The sequence below is a fragment of the Mus musculus genome, chromosome 5 (genome assembly GCF_000001635.26).
Source record: "Mus musculus strain C57BL/6J chromosome 5, GRCm38.p6 C57BL/6J".
Taxonomy (NCBI): domain Eukaryota; kingdom Metazoa; phylum Chordata; class Mammalia; order Rodentia; family Muridae; genus Mus; species Mus musculus.
This window is the reverse complement of record NC_000071.6, coordinates 32,932,479-32,953,485: the sequence shown is the minus strand read 5'-3', so window position 1 is coordinate 32,953,485 and position 21,007 is coordinate 32,932,479. Positions and strand designations below refer to the sequence as shown.

The window sequence follows — 21,007 nt, the reverse complement described above, 5'->3', positions numbered from 1 at the left end:
TAGTTTTTTTTTTAAGATTTATTTATTTATTATATGTAAGTACACTGTGGCTGTCTTCAGACACACCAGAAGAGGGCGTCAGATCTTGTTACAGGTGGTTGTGAGCCACCATGTGGTTGCTGGGATTTGAACTCATGACCTTCAGAAGAGCAGTCGGTGCTTTTACCCGTTGAGCCATCTCACCAGCCCCAGACTTTATTTTTTAAAATTCTACATTTATTTATTTATTTATTTTGCTTGTTTGTTTGTTGCGTAGGGTGTGGCTCAGGCCACAGCACTCATGTTCAGACTCAGAGAACAATCTCCAGGAGCTTGCTCTCTCCTTCTACCATATTGGTTCTGGGGAATGCAGGTCATCAGGCTTGGCAGCAATAGCCACTGAGCCATCTTGCCAGCCTCATATTTCATTTCAGATCAGTGGATGAGGGAATCTACAAATACATTATCTACAGACAAAGAGAATCCATTATACTGCAGCAATGGATACTTCACAGCCAAATTCTTAGGCTATTTTCTTCAGCAGCTGGGCACATATATATTATATAAGTGGCAGGGACAGATCCAACTACAGAGCAGTGGCTTAAGCTCACGGCCCTCCCCTGAATAGCCATAGTCGATGAATGCTGTGTTGTCAAAACCCAGGTTACCTCTGAAAGCTGCACCTTCTAGTTCCAGTGCTCACATAGTACCCCGAGGCTGCCACTGGGTATGTGACAGTATAGTGCCCAATATTGTTTCTTCCCATTCCTTCCCACAGGTGTTGAACCTAAGAATTCTCCTTAATAAACAGCTTACATCATATCTTGGTCTGTTTCCCTGGCAATCTAATCTGTAACATTTCTCATTCTGACTCCATGTGGGTAGGTGCAGAGATCAAGCCCGTGTTCTCATGTCCACTATAGCAAGCGCTCTGCCACTTTTGTTACCTGGCTGGGAGATAATCAAATATAAATAAAACATAAATAAACAAAAGCAGGGGATAATTTATAGGCAACCCTGCACGTTCAGCCATTCAAATTACATACCCGAAAACAACTTTGTTTCCTCTATTTCCCTGTGTACTCATGCTAATTACCTAGAAACAAAATCCACATATCGTTTTATCTGTACCACAGCAATATCGCTAAAAGAAAATAACCTATTTTAAAATCAATCAATCAATCAATCAATCAATCTATCTATCTATTTATTTGATGTGCACTGTAGCTTCTGTATTCAGGCACACCAGAAGAGGGCATCGGACCCCATTACAGGTGGTTGTGAGCCACCATGTGGTTGCTGAGAATTGAACTCAGGATCTCTGGAAGATCAGTCAGTGCTTTTAACCGCTGAGCCATCTCTCCAGCCCTCAGAAAAGAACCTTTAAGAAACATAACCAGGGCCAAGAAGTGGGAGTGGGTGGGTAGGGGAGCAGGGTTGGGGGAGGGTATAGGAAACTTTCGGGATAGCATTTGAAATGTAAATGAAGAAAATATCTAATAAAAAAAAATTAAAAAAAAGAAACATAACCACAACCAAATGTTTCTCCAACTACCTCAAAAATGAATGTTAGTGTCCAAAACGAGATTCTATGAAGGCCTGTGTTTGCAGTTATGTAATCTCTTGCATCTCTTTTAAGTCTAAACTCCTCTTCTCCCCTCTCCCCTTGCAGCTTATCCTGTGACGTAGACAACCCAGGCGTACTGAGTCAGTTCCCTTTATTATTCCATGCTTTCTTCCCTGTACTTCCTGGGAGCTGTGAGCTAGACCTAAAAGTTTAGTTGGATTTAGGTTCAACTGGGGGGCAAGGATTCTTCCTCTGTGTGCTGTGTAGTTATGAGTTCTCAGTTCCTTTAATTCTTTAGTGTTTATACACAGTAATAGTCTAGAATTTTTTCTGATGTTTATCAGCAAGAATATTTTAGGAAGAAAAAAAATCTGCAGCTACTTAGTTATTCTGAGGTATACTTTACAGGAGATGCAGAAGACACCCTTGCTTTTCCTCTTTGTCCACCAATGAACTCTATTTCTCTATCACACTGCAATATATTCTCTATTCAGCTTTCTTCCGAGTCACATCCATGAACACACACCATGACTTTCTTTGGCATGTCTTGATGGCTCCAACAATGGGCCACGACTGGGAAAGCAATGGCAGAAAGCCTCAGATGCCTCATACACACATAACCATCCACATTTACTGAACTGCCTTCTAGGTGCTAACCTGCACTCCAGGAAGGCATTCATACCTGGGTGAGACTGTTCCTGTCCAATAGCTCAGAGCCTGCTATAGTGAATATGCATAGATGTGAGAACATGTACAGGGCACAAGGTATTCTAAGGAAAGAGGGAAAGCAACCAGTCCTACACAAAGCCTGCACGGTGTGTGATTGGCAGGAGGAAGTCAGCTTACACTCAACACAAGACACAAGTAGACAAACATCTTTCACATAAGAATAGGTGGATGGGACACTATCACACTGTTGGACTGCTGTTAGCATGGAGCCATCCGCAAAGAATGAGGACATCTGTCTGTTTATCTCATCCCATAAAAGCAGAAAAGGTTTCAGGCCACTATCTGCTGCCCAGGCTAATCCACTGCTGTTAGTCAGCACAGAGCTGACTCTACAGGAGCTTGATCAAAGGAATGTGCTTACAGATAAAGACTGGCAGGAAACTGGAGGAAACAGTTACAGTACGACAGCAGACTATAAAAAGAAAGCTCTCTCTCACTTTGATGTAACAACAAATACAACTGAATCTGCTTATTATAGTAGGAGAAAAAGAAAAGCAAGCAAGCAAGCCGGGCAGTGGTGGGACACCACTTTAATCCCAGCTCTCAGGAGGCAGAGGCAGGCAGATCTCTGAGTTTGAAGCCAGCCTGGTCTACAGAGTGAGTTTCAGGACAGCTAAGGCTACACAGAGGAACCCTCTCTTGAAAACCCAAAAAAGAAAAGAAAACAAAAAGCACCGTGTAAGTAAACACTGTATAAAGGTCTGACTCCTTTAATCTACCTTCACCCTCCCAAAAACCTAGCGTATGAGCCAGGAGCAGTCATCTGGGGCATGGAAATGCCTCAAGTCTGACCTGGCTCTTGCCATGGGTTCACTGAAAGCCTCATCATCCACCCTGGGGAATGTTACAAGCACAAGATGGCTTGCTTTTCCCAGTCTGAGCAGAAAGAGGCTCATTGACGCATACTAAACAGTGACTCACCAACAAATTAAAATAAGATATTTTTTACCTCCATTTTCACACCACTCCCAGAAACGTATGTTCCTCATTCTTTTCTGCAGTCAGGGAGAACCTGCTGGCAGAATCGTGAGGCCTTTCCTGGTCTTCCCAACAGAGCTCACCCACCAAGCCATTCTAGGCATGGGACCTGTCTCTGAAAGCGCGCTATACAGGATAGTTTTATGCCAACTTGACACAGGCTAGAGTCATCTGAGAGGGAACCTCAACTGAGAAAATGCCTCTGTACACTTAGGCTGTAGGCAAGCCTATAGCGCATGTTCTTAATCAGTGATTTTTGGGAAGGGCCCAGACCACTATGATTGGTGGCATCCCTAGGCTGGTGGTCCTGGGTTCTATAAGAAATCAGGCTGAGCAAGCCATGAGCAGCAAGTCAGTAAGCAGCTCCCCTCCCTGAGCTCTGCGGCAGCTCTTCTCCTGCTGGAGTTCCTGTCCTGACTTCCTTTAATGATCAACAGTGATGTGGAAGCATAAACCAAAGAAAGAAGTCTTCTCCCCAAGTTGCTTTTGACTGTGGTGTTCTAATAACAACAATAACAGCCTTAACTAAGAGACACATTTTTGCCAAAGATGCTGAAAACATATATCACAATATTAAGGAATTATAATTGTATGATAAATTAGGATACTATGATTAGGGTGTTTTTTTATGTTTATTTATTACATATAAATACACTGTAGCTCTCTTTAGGCACACCATAAGAGGGCATCAGATTTCATTACAGATGGTTGTGAGCCACCATGTGTTTGCTGGGATTTGAACTCAGGACCTTTGAAAGAACAATCAGTGCTCTTAACCGTTGAGCCATATCTCCAATCATATATTTTTTTTAAGTTACATTTTTTTACTGGGGAGCACACATGCCACCGTACAAGTGTTGAAGTCAGAGGACAACTTTCATGGGTCAATTCTCAATCCCACAACGTGGGTCCCAGGAATGAAACTCAAGTTATAAGTCTTTGTGGCAAATACTTTTACCCACTGAGCAATCTTGTCATCCTGGTTTAGTTTTGTTTTTTGTTTTGTTTTTTTTGTTTGTTTTTTTTAAAGAAGACAAATTTTTCAGAGATACATTTTGAAATTATTACAGATAAGAGTGTGATATCTGGAATTTGAGAAATAAAATAAAAGGGAAGATGAACATCCATGGACTATAAATCAAACAAGAGTGGCCAAGAACAGATGATCACTGAAACAGATGACAAGAGAGGGATTTAATATACTACTCAGCCCACACTTTTTCATCTATTTGAAACGTTTCATTATAACAAAACCAAATGTGTACTGAGTGAATCCTTCCCCTATGACCAGCGCTCCACACTGTCTCCAAAAGAATTTCTACCCATACCTCATACTCTCTTGCCCAATCAACTTTACTTTCTAAAGCCAATGTGTAAAAGTTCTTACTAGATACAACCTGGAACCATACAACACGGTAGACAGCATCTCCCCTAACCTACCTACATAACATCTGTATAAAAGAGCCCCTTAGCATCCCACCTTCTGTAACTTCATAGAACTACACAACATATCTTCTATGAAACCAGCAGCGGGAAGTACTGAACCTCTAACCTCAGAAGAAAACTGACAGGTAATCTGACTAATGTAGGTCAAAGAAGCAGGCAAGCAGACAGGGAACCACATCTACCTTGGGGCAGGGAGCGGCATGAGAGGGGATACATGCAATAATGCTTTCTCTTTTTGCTGAGTTCCACCTTCCGCCAAAACCTCTTTCCTTATGCACAGCCATCTTATATCCCAGCCAGATGTTCTTCATGTCCCCTTCACAAAGCCTGGTGTTGTTCAACTGATATACTGTTGTCATCTGTAGCATTTGCTACTTATAAAAGGGGCCACATAATCAAGTGCATGACTGAAGATGCAAGATGAGTCACCTCAGGGAGAGCGCTATGTACAGTGGCACACACGTGTAGCTTAAGCATGTGGGAGGTAGAAGCACAAAGATGAAGAGTTCAAAGTCATCCCTGGCTACATGGTGATTCTGAAGCCAGCATAAGCTACCCAGGATCTTGTCTTTAAGAAGAATAAGATGACTGGGAGAACCAGAAATGGATATCCTTTCTAAACTACTGGGCCTTATGGTTGGATAAATGAAGATCGAATCTTTGCTACTGAAAGGCAAGCATAGGCTGGAGACACTGCTCAGTGGTTATAAGTGCATACTCTTCTTAGAGAGGTTCCCAGTTCAGTTCCAAGCACCCATGTGAGGCAGCTCACCTGTAACTCCATCGCCAGGGACATTCGGTGTCTCTGCCATATACTTGCAGTCCCAGAGACTCAGGAGATTGAGGCAGGAAGATCACTTGAGTTTGATCCAGGAGTTTGAGGACATCATGGACAACACAGCAAGATCCCATCCCTAGTTAAGACAAGCATGGTGGCACATGCCTACTAATCCTAGAACCCCAGAGGCTAAGGAAGGCATACTACGAGGTTGAGACAATAGAAAACTATAACAAAAAATTTAAGTTAACCTAGGCTAGCTACATTGCCAGACTTATCTTAAAACAAATGACAAAATTAACCATAGGTAGGGCTAGGGAGATGGCTTTGTAGTTAAGAGCATATGTTACACTTACAGATGACCCTGGCTAAGTTATAATCATCCTTAAGTCCAACTTCTGGCTCTACAGGCAACAGTTTCCCATGTAGTGCACATACATACCATTGATTTAAAAAAAAAAAAAAAAGAGTGCTTGCATAAAGACTTCAGTTTAGATCCCCAGCACCTACATAAAAGCCAGTTATAGACAGGCATGCCTGTAACCTCAGGCCTGTGGAGGAGGGGGAGACAGATTTTGAGAGCTTGCTGGCCAGCTGGCCCAACCAATAGGCTAAGCTCTAACTTTAATGAGAGACCTTGACTAAAGGAAACAAGGTAGAGTGACAGAGAAGGACCCATAGCATCTTCCTTTGGTCTCTATGACATGTGTATGGGTATGGACAACGCACAGAGATGCATACGCGATACCCATACAAACTTTAAGAAGAAAAAAAAAACTAAAAAAAAAAAATGTTTTGTGGTCCAAATTAAATATGTCTGTAGTTTGAATAAAAAGTCAGACTTCAAGTTTTTAACTGCAGACCTGTTTTGTTATTTGACACTCACCAGGCATTAACTTCACTTCCTGGTCATGTAAATAAAAATTAGTTTTATTTCACGTGAATGTCTGTTTGCTTACATGTAAGTCTGTATACCATGTGTGTGCAGTGTCCACAGAGGCCACGGAAGGCAGTGGAAACCTTGGAACCGCAGTGACAAACAACTGGGTGACACCATGGGTGCTGGGAACTAAAAGTAGGCAGCTACTACTCTTAACTGCTGAGATACCTCTCCAGCCCTGTAAGATCTTCCTAATTACATGTGGAAATTATAGTTCATCTTGGATAGATGACTGAGACACTGAAATGCCTTAAAGCCATGGGGTCCCTGGAGAGAGGTCTCTTTTTAAGCAGGCACTTACTTCTGACTAGCTTCCATCTCCAGCAGGGCAGACAGAGCTGAGGTTCCTTTCTTGCCGACTGGAGGGCCTGCTGCCTCGAGAGAGTGTGCAGAGATGGGCCCGGTCATCTGCAAGCCTTTCATGGCAGTCCCCTTCTAAAGTAGGGAGGAGGAGACAGCTTGTTAGCCTTGGTGGGCTCTGAGATTTCCCTGTATCTCAGTTCACACTGTTGCATCTTTGGACCCAGGGAACCTAATTAACCCAGCAGAGAAACACAGGTTCTCTGTGGTTAGTGGACTATAGAAGAAACTGAGGCTCGGAGATATTGGTTTAACTAAGTAAATTCAAATCCCACTGGAGCTGGAATTCAAACTAAAGTTAGCTCTTACATTCTAAGTTAGCTCTCAAGTGCTTCCACTCACAAGTGGTCATTCACAAGTGTGTATAGATAGATGGTAGCTGATAAGGGAAAAGGAGCCTGAGGCTAAAAATAGGGTTGATGGCCGGGCAGTGGTGGTGCACACCTTTAATCCCAGCACTTGGGAGGCAGAGGCAGGTGGATTTCTGAGTTCGAGGCCAGCCTGGTCTACAGAGTGAGTTCCAGGACAGCCAGGGCTATACAGAGAAACCCTGTCTCAAAAAACAAAAAAACAAACTAACAAAAAAAAATAGGGTTGATGAAGGACCACTATCACAAGATTAAGAGTAACAAACTACCAATACACAAACTTGAATGAATCCCAAAGCATAATGCTATGCAAAAGAAGCAAGCCTCAAACAGTTTTATATTATATGATAGTGTTTTTAAAACATTTGGAGCCGGGCGTGGTGGCACACACCTTTAATCTCAGCAGAGGCAAGTGGACTTCTGAGTTTGAGGCTAGCCTGATCTACAAAGTGAGTTCCAGGACAGCCAGGGCTATACAGAGAAACTCTGTCTTGGAAAAAAAAAAAAAGAAAAGAAAAAAAAACATTTGGAAAGACTAGTGGTTGCTAGGAGACAGAGAGGGGAAGAATAGGACCACAAAGGGCAGCATGAACCTTTGTTTTTCCTTTGAGTTCTGGGATCAAACTCAGTTTGTCAAATGTCAGGCAGGTGGGTCTACCTCTGAGGAACCATTCATTTTGACTGTTTAGTAACACGAATCCCTGTATTTTACACACACACGAGTCAATTATACTATATGTTAATTTAAGCAAACCAATGCTGAATCATATATCTGCCTGCTATTGCCTGGTGGTCTCAGGTCTAACCTGTAGCCTTCATAAGCCTCAGTTTCTCCACTGAGTGGCAGTGTTTGATTGAAATGAAAGTGATGGACACGATGTAAAACGAAGGCCTGCTGCTGTTATCCTCTCAAGAGCTTTTACTCTGCAATTCAGTACTGCTGTGCCTGATCCTGGGCCCCACTTGGGGATTACACAATAGGTGCTCTGTTCTCAGGCAGAAGGGACAGCTAGTCATAAAGCAATGTCCAGTCACTGTTGGCACCAATGTCCTCTCTTTCATCCTTCAACAGGTAACGACTGCAGTTTCAGACACATGTTGGGTAGTCATGGGATACATCACCTGGCTGGGGAGAGAACAGGAGGCCGCGCCTGCACCCCAGGCAAGTTGTAGCCCCAGGAGCTCTAGGAATCCTTACCCGAATCATGCGGTCTGAGCGGTGGCGCCTGCGGATGCGATTTAAGCCCTCTACAAAGCGAATAAAGCCATCTAGAAGCTGCCACTCATCTTCATCTGCACGGGGTTTGTCCCCATAGATGTCACAGTGCACCTCCCCTTCTGTGATGCGCTTGGTGGCAGTAACACAGGCTGGCAGTAGTAAAAATCGGGTTCTCCAGAACTTCAGAGACTCGATTAAGCTAAAGTCAAGGGTAACAGAGTGGTGGTGAGAAAAAGTAGGTAATAAGAGTCCTTCCAGGGAGCTCTCTGAAGCTGGTGCAAGATAGTCCTGCTTTGCTGCCCCTCGTGGCTTTGCTTAAGACACTAGACACAAAACCACAAGGAAGACTACAAGGTGACTTCTGCTCTAACCCCAGAGCCATCACAACGCCTCTGTGTACCCACCCCCAGTGAAGCAGCTATCCACAATCAATTGCAAAGCATACAGAAAAGTTAAAACATTATACATGAGACGACCACAACCACAAGGCTACTAGACAGCAAGGGAATAAAATGCTGAAACCATGTGGTAATATAATCCTATGTTTGCTAAAAATGTATAGATCTGTATACAAGAACACATGTGAACACACAAAGACTATTAATGTACATAAACCAATGCTGAATCCTAGCTGCAGATGGGCAGCCTCAGGCACACCCTGCATCTGTAGAAGCATAAGGTCCTTCACTGAGTCCATACTCTATGCTGACACTTGCACCAAAGGGCACAATGGGACTGAGCGTCTCCTTCCAACTGCAATAAAACATACACGATACAATATATCACTTTAACCCACTTTAGTGTGTATGTCAATGGCTGAGTAGATTTACACTGTTACATAACTATCACCAATAGCCATAGGCAGGTATGCTCTGTTCTTCCAATTTTAGGGAAAACAAAACAGACATCAGGCAAGGACACATGTGTTAAAAGATGCACATACCCAAAGCAGCAGGAATGGGAAGTTAAAGCTGCTGTCTCACCTGAAGTCTTCAGAGCCAGCAGAACAAATATACTGATCTAAGTAATTCCACTTGTATTCCTCGAGCCGTTCGTGGCAGAAATCCACCCAACAGGAGACAAACTCCGAGTCAGAGTGGGAAGGGCAGAGGCTGTAGGTGTAATGGATCTGGGCAGATTCATAAGGGTACCTGAAAAACAAAGGTATGCCTGGATACTTAAAAGCAACCTGTAGACCACCCCCCTCACTGCCACCATGACCACCACCCCCACTGCCACCACCACCCTTTTCTGTCTCACTGTACTCGGTACTAACTGGGCTCAGTCCCCAAACACAGAAATCAGTTCATCCCATGAGACTGTAATGAACATTTCTCAGATCTTCTTAAACTTATCATTCTCTTCTTACATTCATCCTTTGATTTTTAATATGCTTGATGTGAATCATGCTAAGCTTTATAAACTGAGCAGTTGCCTTTTGGAAGCAGTAAACTATAAACTTAAAGTTTATTTTAAGGCAAAGCCAAAATTCTAAGGTACTCATTCTTCCCCCCACCCCCCCCAAGACAGGGTTTCTCTGTGTAGCCCTGGCTGTCCTGGAACTCACTTTGTAGACCAGGCTGGCCTCAGAACTCAGAAATCCGCCTGCCTCTGCCCTGCCTCTGCCCTGCCTCCCGAGTGCTGGGATTATAGGTGTGCGCTACTACGTTCAGCTCATTCTATTTTTTATGCACATAGTTTTATACACATAATTTAGTGGATAGACAAAATTCAAGATGGTCACCAAGGACGGTAAACATCCAAGGACTCACTTGGGAAGGTAACGAGTTACTGTGATCATCTTGTCCTTGAGTGTCACCTTATGGAAAGTTCTGCCCATACTTAACCAATACTGGCCTTCCTCCTCAGGGCGATTTCGGGACACAAGGCCTAGTAGAGAAAATGATTGCGTTTATCCACAAAGGTACAGATAAAGAGAAACAAAAGAAGAAGCAAATGTTTTCAGAGGCAAGTCACAGAAGCATCATCCTTGGTTAAAAAATAAAATTGCAGAAACGGTCAGATATTTCTGTTATTAAACCAACTAATAGCAATCAGAGATGCTATAAGCACCCAGATGCCATACTCCCACCCTGATGCACAGCCCTCTGGAGGAAACGGTAATAGGTTTGGAGAAACGTGTGGGATTAAGATGAAACTCCACTCCACCTGAGCATATCTAGGTCCTCACCCCAGGCTGGAAGTCTTCACCTTCTGGTCTGTGCTCCAACAGCCCCACAGCTCCTCCCAGCTTTAGTCTGACAGGAACACTTAATTATTTATGCAATTTTTGTGCCTACGCATCTGCTTGGACACTGCTTCTGCATTCTCTTCCTGAGCCACTAACTAAAATCTTATGGATTAATAAAATTTGTTCACATTTACTTTTTTTTATATATATATGTGCATGAGTACAAGAACATATGCAAACTATAGGATGCATGTGTGGAAGTCAGAACACAATTTGTCCTATATGTGGGTTCTGGGGATCAAACTTACTCAGATCGTCAAGCACAACAGTTTAAGTGCCCTCACTGGCTGAGCCATCTCTCCAGCCCATCTTATAGATAACTTAATATCACCATCAAAGGTAAACTCCTGAGGAAAGCTGCCAGATATCACTAGCCTTGTGAATATCTTATATGCAGTACGTTAAGTATGTGTCTCTCTCAGGCACTGTAGTGCATATCTATAGCTCCAGCAACCCAGGACACCAAGACAGGCAGACTGCTTGAGTCTTGAAATTTGAGGCAAAACTAGGCAATATGGTGAATCCCTGTCTCAAGAATAAATTAAATTAAATTTAATTTAAATTTAAAATAAAGTTCCAAGAGGCCGAATATAAATATAGTTTATCTTTATATTAGCTCCTACTAAAAGGCCTTGCCCAGAGTAGGTGTTTAATGGAATTAAACACAGCAGAGTGGGGAATGACAAGGAATCAGAAACATAACAAGTGTTCAAAAGAATAAAACTGTGCTATAAAGAACAACCAAGCCAGTCGGGCAGTGCTGGCACACGCCTTTAATACCAATACTTAGGGAGCAGAGGCAGGCAGATCTCTGAGTTTGAGGCCAGCCTGGTCTACAGAGTGAGTTCCAGGACAGCCAGGGCTATAGAGAAACCCTGTCTCAAACAAACAATAACCAACCAACAAACAAAGAACAGCAGCAAAGCCTGGGCAAGATCCTCATGACCTGCAAATAGAGTATGCTGCTCTCTCCTGCTCAGCTCAGAGAAATGGTCACATGGTGGCAGGTCACTTAGAAGTCCTCAGGAGGAGAAAGGGCAGTAGAGTCTGAGAGAATTCTGACTGCAACTGAACAGAGTACCCCTGACGCACTCCTTCACTTCTGCTGTAGACAGCCTACTGGCTGTCAGGAAAAGCATCAGCGGCTATGGATCACAGCACCCAGCTCAGCTCCCACAGCTCATCCCAACTACGAGCAACCCAGTAAGCAAACATGTATTTGGAGTAACGTTAATGTGTGCCTCCCCCAAGATTCTGCTGGAACAAGAGCTAGCTTCCCCCTGCGGTCAGTGAACCTGAAACAAGGGAGATGCATGACTTGGCTATGAAAGCAACTTTCCAAGTAACAACAATAGTAACAGGATATCAGTGATTTTTATTACCAGGGAAATAAGAGTTTTCCTCTGACAACTAGCCATGAAAAATGAGGGTCACAAATCAGTCAAGACCAGACTGGACACTAGAATTACACACTCACAAGGGACATTCACTATCCATTCAAAAGCAGGCTAGATGTGGCAGTGACATAAAAAAGTCAATTCATAGCCGGGCGTGGTGGTGTACACCTTTAATCCCAGCACTTGGGAGGCAGAGGCAGGAGGATTTCTGAGTTCGAGGCCAGCCTGGTCTACAGAGTGAGTTCCAAGAGAGCCAGGGCTACACAGAGAAACCATGTCTCGAAAAACCAAACCAACCAACCAACCAACCAACCAACCAAACAAACAAACACAAAACCAAACCAAGAGAGTGTACAATATGAAAAGAAGGCAGCGTGTAACAAATGTCAGAGGCGCTTTCTAAGAAAATATTCGCTTTCTAAGAAAATATTCATCTACAGGCTTGGACTAGCTGCCAACTAAGTCCATACACCAGATCCACACTTCTTTAATTTCCTGGCCAGAAGAGCTTTACCAGAACCAACAATGATCTGAAGTTTTACAATGGCCAAATAGGGAAGTGGAGGCTTCATTAGCAACAACGAAGCCAGAGACCAAGACAGCTCACGGACTATTTCAGGAAGTGATTATTGCTTTCCAGCTGCAGGCACCCACATTCACTCCCCATTACACTTATTTGAGATGCGTTCTCCACAACTTGGCTCTTTCTCAGTTAGGGTCACTTGCTAGCCACTAATGGGTGACTCATGCTTGAATCAGGTCACTAAGCATCAGTAATTAAGAAGAAAGATGAACATAGACTCAGGCGAATGTAAATGAATAGAGAACTTGTCTACTACGATTGAGGTCCTGGGTTTCGTCCCAGTGCCGGAAAAAGAAAAAAGACAAAGACACACATAAAAACTTAGCGTGCTGGAGAGATGCTCAGTAGTTCAGAGCACATGTCACTATTCCTAAAGACCTCGTTTGGTCCCAGCACTCATACTGACCTCTCACAACTGCTTGTATAACTCTAGCTCTGGGGGATTTTTATGCCCCTCCCTGGCCACAATGGACTGTGTCACTCCATATATACATTTAAAAACAAACAAACAAACAAACAAACAAACAAACAAACAGTAAACTTAGATTTAGGCACCATCTGAGAACAGGGAGGTGCAACACTAAAAACAATTAAATACCCACTTCCAGGTTTAGAACATTCACTATATACTTGATAACTAAATATTAACTTGGCCTTCTGCTACTCCTAGTTGTCTAAACCAAACTATATCCTGCTTAAAATTAGTCATATCCTCTTTTTTTAAAAAAGAGAATTGTAAGGCAAAAGGGTGCATACCTTAAATGCCACCACTTCAAAGGGAGGAAAAAGTAGATCTTTGGGTTTGAGATGAGCCTGCCTGGTTTATAAAGTGAGTTATAGTCCAGCCAGAGTCTATAAAAGGCTGGACAGTAAAACCCTGTCTCAGAAAACAGAAAGAGGAAGGGATGGAGGGATGGGGAGAGGGACAGGGACAAGGAGAGGGAGAAGAAGAGAGGGAGGGAGAGGGAGATAAAGAAGAATCAGGTTGGCCGGGCAGTGGTGGTGCACGCCTTTAATCCCAGCACTTGGGAGGCAGAGGCAGGCGAATCTCTGAGTTCGAGGCCAGCCTGGTCTACAGAGTGAGTTCCAGGACAGCCAGGGCTACACAGAGAAACCCTGTCTGGAAAAAAAAAAAAAAAAAAAAAGGAGGAGGAGGAGGAGGTTGACCATCTTTAATCATGGCACTTGGGAGGCAAAAACAGGCAGAGAACCCTGTAAGTTTGAATCATCCTGGTCTAGAGTTCCAGGCCTCCACAGAGAAACCCTGTCTCAAAAAGAAGAATTAGGTTTTTTAGAAAATATTTATCTTACTTTTATTTGTATCAGTGTCTGCCTGAATGTATTGATGGATCAGCCTAATTCTACCTTAAGGATGGAAGCCATTCTGTTACAAGGTCAGAACAAGTTCATTGTTGTTTGCTGAAAATTTCAAGTTGACAGTGCTTTAACCAGATGTTCCCCACCTTATGAAGTTTCAATCACACCTTGAATGTACCCTGATAAGATGTTCTTCCAAATAGTTTTGAACTGCTTAGCCAAGTTTGTATGTAACCAAAATTCCTCTGGAAATTCCTCAACCCCCCTATTCTTATAGTGATTTTTTGTTTTCTTTTGTTTTTGGCTATATGGCTTTATAAACCCCACCTCCTCCTGTGTTTGATGATATTTTTCCAAAAGCCTGCTTTAGGGATATAGCCCAGTCTGACAGAAAATAAAGTTTACTTAATTTGAACAAAGAATTTGGGTAATGGTTTTACTCTTCTTTAGTGGGATTAACAGTATGTGTACCACTGGCAGTAAGCCACCATGTGAAAGCTAGGAACGAGAGACCAGGGCCTTCTGCAAAGCAGCCAGTGCTCTTAACCACTGAGCCATCTCTCCAGCTCTTAGAGTTGGGTCTTCTGTGCTGGTTTTGGAATAGGGAATTACTTTGTAGCGGATGCTGACATGTATCTCACCATGTTTGGGCCACCAAACCTAACTGAAATGGTTTTCTTTGCCATTGTTGTTTCTCTGTGTTTGGGTGCTAGTGATGGAACCCAGGGCCTAATGCATGCTCAACAAGCATGCTACCACTGAGCTGCACCACCCTCAAAAGGGCTGAAGTGCCAGTTGGTTTCTATGTCAACTTGACATAAGCTATAGTCATCAGACAGAAGGGAGCCTCAGTGAGCAAATGTCTCCATGAGATCTGGCTGTAGGCAAGCCTACCAAGCAGTTTCTTAATTAGTGATTGGTGGGGGAGGACCAGCTCATTGTGGGTGGGGCCATCCCTGGGCTGGTGGTCCTGGGTTTTATAAGAAGAAAGCAGGCTGAGCAAGCCATTGGGAGCAAGCCAGTAAGCAGTATTTCTCTATGGCCTCTGCATCAGCTCTTGTCTTCGGGTTCCTCCTGCCTTGTGTGAATTCCTGTGCTGACATCCTTCAGTGATAAACAGTGATGTGTTTAAGCCAAATAAACACTTTCCTCCCCAACTTGCTTTGGTCATAGTGTTTTATCACATCAACTAAGACAATAATCAAACGAAAGAAAACCTACTCTCAGGATTTAGAAGAAAAGAGTATAATTTTAGGAGAATCACTTACCTCTGCTATAGAGTGGGCTACTGCTCAATGGGGGTGGGACTGTGGTGTTGGGTTTCTGGGTCTTTGGCTGTACTATGATTTGGTAACCCTGCATGAGACGCTGGCAGATGAACTCTTCAAACACTTGCTGGGCTGTCATTTGAACACCCTCCTCATCCCTCCTGGAAAAGAAATGAGCGAGTGTGTGAGCATGCTTGACCTTGGGCAGTGATACAAACAGTCACTGCGCCTCTTCTCTTGTTTCATCCCAGATTATCACTCTACAGCAACTCATAAAATCCCTAACCTATACACCAGCTTTAGGAGAAATGATCAGTTTAACAAGGTAGAGAAAGAAGACAGAAAAAAAGAATAACCTTAGAAAATACAATCAGATGTAGTGTGCCCAAAACAACTTCCTTAGCAAATACGTTATCCAGGAAGACAAACTGCTCATGTCAACACTGAGAGAAACTTGCAGTTCTTGCACCATCAGATTTCCCAAATACTAAAGGAGGACACGAAAGGCTTCAAACCTCAGTGTTCTTCTCTCTACGCATGTGTTCCAATATACCCATAACCCTCACAAACAAAGCTGGCTGCTTTTGTTCCAGGCACTGACCTGTCCATGTCTGCTTCTGGGAGGAGATCATAGCAGCCCTCTGTGTAGTCATTCTGCAGGCCCTGACGGTCCGGGAAGTAGTCAGTGGTGAGGGGAAGGCATGCAGGAGTAGTAAGAGACTTCCAATCCACTCCAACTGTGCAACAGAAGCCTGGCACTACAGGGGGAGCAGACAGTGTCAGAACTGCCTCGCATAACGGGGAAAAGGTATATGTGGTCACCACGGCAGGTTTGGGTATGGGAGGAAGGGAGAGGGTGGGTGTGAAGTTCATGGTAAAAGGTGATCGAAATTGCCAGGATAGAGAGGGAGCAGAGGGAAGGGGATGGGGGAGGGAGAAAGAGAGAGAAACAGAGTTTGTTAGATAACGCAACACATGCTTATCCAATCCCATCATGCAAATGGGATTCACAGCCGCTTATTTTTCATTTTCTGCTGATCATGAGCTAGAGCTGAAATGCCAGTGAGGTTACTGCAGGGCAGGCAGGGTTATATATCAAAGCAAATTAACATTCTGAGGACAGAAGAGAGGCTCAGGGTAGAGCTTCTCCTTTCGAGGGCTGCAGAGTGTCTGGGTAGAAAAGGAAGAAAGCTCAGCCTAATTGGGAGCAAAATAGCAAATAGCAGCAGAAACAGGAACACTTTCAGAATCACAAGTAATAGATTCAGGATAGGAGGGGAAACCAAAGGAGGACGTCTGGGACAGTTACAAGGCTGGAATTTAGGAGACACGAGTTTGACATCTGCTCCCTAGATAAAGCAGGTTTTCAACACTGGTAACTAACTCCTGACATTTTGGACCAGGCTAGTCTGTTATAGGAGGCTGTGCTGGACAATGAGAGATGCTGAAGAGCAACACTGGACTCTACTCACAAGATGCCAGCAAGGTGCTCTACTGTGAAAACCAGAAATGATACAGACACAAGTCTGGCTTGGATTTAAGACCACTGAGTTAAAGTACAAAGGCCGCTCTATGTGGTTTGTTCCACTAGATTCATGCACTGGTGGAAATATGAGAAATATGGACGCTTTAACAGTGAACTAGAGGCAGCTCGGACAGTCCTTGCCCTACTCTGCTCTAGCTACAACTTACTGCACGAGCTCTCTCCGGCTTTCTAATCATGATGCCATCCACCGCCGTGGGATGCAGTTGGTGAGCGCTTGCCAGAGCCAGCACCACAGTAATCTCTCTCTCCTCCTTCCTCCTCTCTCTCAGAGGCTTGCTATGCATCCCAGGTTAACCTTGAACTTGTAATCCTTCTCTTGGAGCTTCCAGAAGGCTGGGGTACAGTGTGTGCTACACACCAGGCTCTAAACCACTTTTGAATAAATGTTTCCCCCTCAAGTGTTTCACTTGAATGATGAAAATAGACAGGTAGCTATCTCTCTATGTAAAACTGACTCAATCTTTAAGATTTATTTTTTAAATTTTTTATTTTTTTTTGGTTTTTCGAGACAGGGTTTCTCTGTATAGCCCTTGCTGTTCTGGAACTTACTCTATAGACCAGGCTGGCCTTGAACTCAGAAATCCGCCTGTCTCTGCCTCCCAAGGGCTGGGATTAAAGGCATGTGCCACCACTGCCCCACCACTGCCCAGCCTTTAAGATCTTTTAAGTGCAGACTTTTATAAAATCTATAAAAGGAAACAAACAAGGGCAGTAACAACAACCCCTCCACACCCAAGAGTACTGAGTGGGACAGTTTCACAGTGTACACTGTAAATGCAGTGTATGAGCAGTAAGGAGCTTACAACACAGTGTATTTCCCCAGGGCTCCGTCAGCCTCACATCACTCTCCCATGGATGAAAAAGGCGTGTGTGCTAAGTACAGGGACAGAGTGCCTTAGGCCCTGGGGAAGACCACCACTGGGCATAGGCCTAACTCTATGCAGGGCTCACAGAGTCATTAGTACCTCAAAATTCAAAATACACCCCCAAACAGCAGAAATTGCACCCCAACTTCCCCACATGACAAATAAGAAGCTGTGCTTATCCCTACTTCCTGGATAAAACCAGAAGAGTCGTAGTCAAGCCACTGTGAGGTAGTGAGAAATGAAAGCCAGCTACCTCTTTATGTTGTCTTGGACACACCAGCCCTCACTACCTTTCTGAGTCTCGCAGCAGTGATTTCTGCTGGGCATGATAGCATATGTCTGTAGTCCCAGCACTGGGAAAGCAGAGACAGGATGGTTAATACAAGTTCATAACCAGTTATACTGAGAAACCCTAGCTTAAAAAACAAAACAAACCTGGAAACTATACAAATGGTTACTAATAAAAATAATTACTAAAACCCAAATATAATCATATGTTTGATGATATAATTAAAAATAACTTCACATTTTCTGTGTTTTTTTTTGTTGTTGTTGTTTTGTTTTGAGACAGTATCTTACTATGTAGCCCTAGCTGGCCTGGAACTCCTACTTACACCAGGCTTCCCAAGTGCTGGGATTAAAGCCCTGTGTTACCACACTAAGCTTAATAAAATTAAAACAAACAAACAAAGGGGGGATGGTAGAGAGTTGGCTCTGTGGTTAAGAAGAACACTTGTTCTTGCAAAGGGCCAGGGTTTGATTCTCAGCACCCATGTGGGGGCTCACCACCTCCTCAAACATCAGGCATGCATGTGGCACACAGACATACACATGCAGACAAAACACCCATACAAACAAAATAGTAAAAACAAAAAACAAAAAACAAAAACAAACAATTTTTAAAAAGAAAGAATAAAAGAAGGCTGGAGAGATGGCTCATCTGTTAAGAGCACTGACTGCTCTTCTAGTGTTCCTGAGTTCAATTCCTGGCAACCACATGGTGGCTCACAACCACCCACAATGAGACCTGGCGCCCTCTTCTGGTGTCTGAAGACAAGTACAGTGTACTCATACACACAGTACAAATAAATCTTTAAAAAAACTAAAAGAGAGAAAAAAGAACAAGCTTTGGGGCTGGCATGATAGCTCAATGGCATGAGGTACTTTCCACTGAAGCCGATAACCTGTGCTTGATCCCTGGATCCACCCAGCAGCAGCAGAGAGCCAGCTCCCATGGGTGTCTTCTAGCCTCCATGTGCATATGCTATGGCTTATGTGTGCAACCACACAAATGTGTAAAATAAATATTTTTTGACTTAAAAAAGTGAGCAATAGGGACATGAAAAATTGTAAAAGGATTCAGTTCATTAAACATCAATGGAGTCAAAAAGACCCAGAGCTACACAGCCACAGCCACACAGAATAAAGCAGTGCAGTGGTAAACGGTTCCCCGTATTCTAGTAAAGGTTCTCTCTAACTGCTCAGCTATTTAATAGACAAATGTGACCTAGTCAAATGTTTTCAACTATAAGTGTATCTGAAGGACTCTAGTTATAGCCGTTATTTCTTTCTGATTTTTCTCCCAGAGCTAGTATTAGGTCTAAGAGCTAAGGTTGGCTTCTGCCCGGCGAGAGGGTCTTCTGGGGAAGTCTACTCCTTGCCGTGTGTCCTGAATTACACATCCTGGAGCAGGTCATTCCGCCCACTTCTCTCACTTGGCATCAGAGAGACTCAAGAGTCCCTCACATATCAGCTTCCTGACAGAGAACGTGGCTTTCTGGACGACTGTCTTCCCACAGGGCTTGCTCCTGCCCTCACTACTCCACAGTCCACAGTCCCCATCGCCTGCCCTCTCACTAGTCCGTCAGCCCTTCTTACTTGGGTCTGGAGAGGTAGAAACACTGTCCTCTAGGGAGTCCTTGTTCTGGGTCCTAGGATTCACACCTAGAGAAAGAAAAGGTGGCTTGTGTGAGTCAAAGTTACTCGACAAAAAAGTTCTTATACTTGTGGTTGAAAAAGCTCAAAATAAAGTTAAAAATACAAACACAAACCAAGTGCCAATTATGAAATGGGTATTTCAAATGGCCCAAAAGAATCAGCCACAGAAAAATATGAACAACTTAGAATTTAGGAATGAACCAGAACTTCAATGTTATCAAAACCATTCTTTTTGTCTGATAAGCTTTTTCTGCAAAGCAAACTGCTACTTATTTTAAGGAAATTGACACATTTTAAAGTCATTTTAACCAATTAATTTTTAGCAAAGATAAAATAACCTAATTAAATATTGTGCACTTGTTTAACCTGAACTTCTGTAACTCTTTCCCAAATCATAGCTTTTAAAAATATAACACATGCTAGAGACATGGCTCAGCAGTTAAGAGCACTGACTGCTCGTCCAGAGGTCCTGAGTTTGATTCTCAGCAACCACATGGTGGCTCACAACCATCTGTAATGGGATCCGATGTTGTCCTCCAGTGTGTCTGAAGACAGCGACAGTGTACCCATATATGTGAAATTAAAAAAAAAGAATATAACATAAGACATAAAAATTTACTACACTTAACAGACTAACAAAAAATTCTACCTAAATATAATTAGTCTGAAAAAGATTTAAAATGAAACTTAAATATGAAAGGACATAGCTAATTTAAAAAACACACACAACCAAATGTCACTTAGAAAACATAACTATTTAATAAAAAAGCAGACTATAAAGAGGAATATTGGAAAGGGCCTCAAAACATAACCAACATGAGCTGCCTCCACACAGAAAGCTCAAGGGAGGATGTAAGTAAAACGCAGGACTTTGTTTTAGGATTATTTGTTTTTATGTGTGTGAGTACCTGCTCATATACATGTGCATCTTGTGTGTGCCTGAAGCACATGGCGGCTAGAGGAGGACATCAGATCCTCTCAGACACTGGGAGCTGTTGTGTGGGGATGAGGAACAGGACCCAGGTCCTCTGCAAGAGCATCACAGACTCAGCTGCTGAGCCTTGCTCCAGCCCCAGAGTTTCAACCTTTTACTCCATATACCTCTGTGTCACTGGAATCCCTCTCAACTATAACATGTATTTATAAATTCTTTGTGAATCTTTAGAGAAAAAAAAAGCAATAACACAGGAGAAAGCACTTGAAAAATCACATAATCTGGAAAAAGGACTTGCATCTGGAATATAAAGAGATCTCTCAAAACTCAAGAGGAAGAAAATTAACAACCCAATAAATAAATGAACAAAATATTTAAATAGACCCTTCAACACCACACACAGAAGGCAAACGAGCACATTTAAAAATAGATTCCACACCAGTGTCCACTTAGGAAACAGCAAATTAAACAGTGAGATGCGTTTGCGCCTGTTTTGTCTGTTATTGCCAGGCAGGGTCTCTTGTGTCCCGTGCTGACCTCACG

General features: G+C 43.2%; 1 protein-coding gene across 23 annotated transcripts in view; it reads right to left on the bottom strand.

Moving 5' to 3' along the window:
- Positions 1 to 21,007, bottom strand: part of Depdc5 (DEP domain containing 5) — a 130,588-nt gene that overhangs the window by 40,748 nt on the left and 68,833 nt on the right. For 16 of the 23 annotated variants that reach the window (XM_006503983.4, XM_006503980.3, XM_030254553.1 and 13 more), the window contains 7 exons: positions 19,471 to 19,536; positions 15,782 to 15,965; positions 15,181 to 15,341; positions 10,137 to 10,254; positions 9,348 to 9,515; positions 8,344 to 8,563; positions 6,719 to 6,852 (listed from right to left, as the gene is read on the bottom strand). In XM_006503983.4, coding sequence (XP_006504046.1) covers positions 6,719 to 6,852; positions 8,344 to 8,563; positions 9,348 to 9,515; positions 10,137 to 10,254; positions 15,181 to 15,341; positions 15,782 to 15,965; positions 19,471 to 19,536 — 1,051 coding nt within the window. The remainder of the gene's footprint in view (positions 1 to 6,718; positions 6,853 to 8,343; positions 8,564 to 9,347; positions 9,516 to 10,136; positions 10,255 to 15,180; positions 15,342 to 15,781; positions 15,966 to 19,470; positions 19,537 to 21,007) is intronic. The other 7 variants (XM_030254550.1, XM_006503984.3, XM_006503987.3 and 4 more) reach the window with 2 other exon arrangements.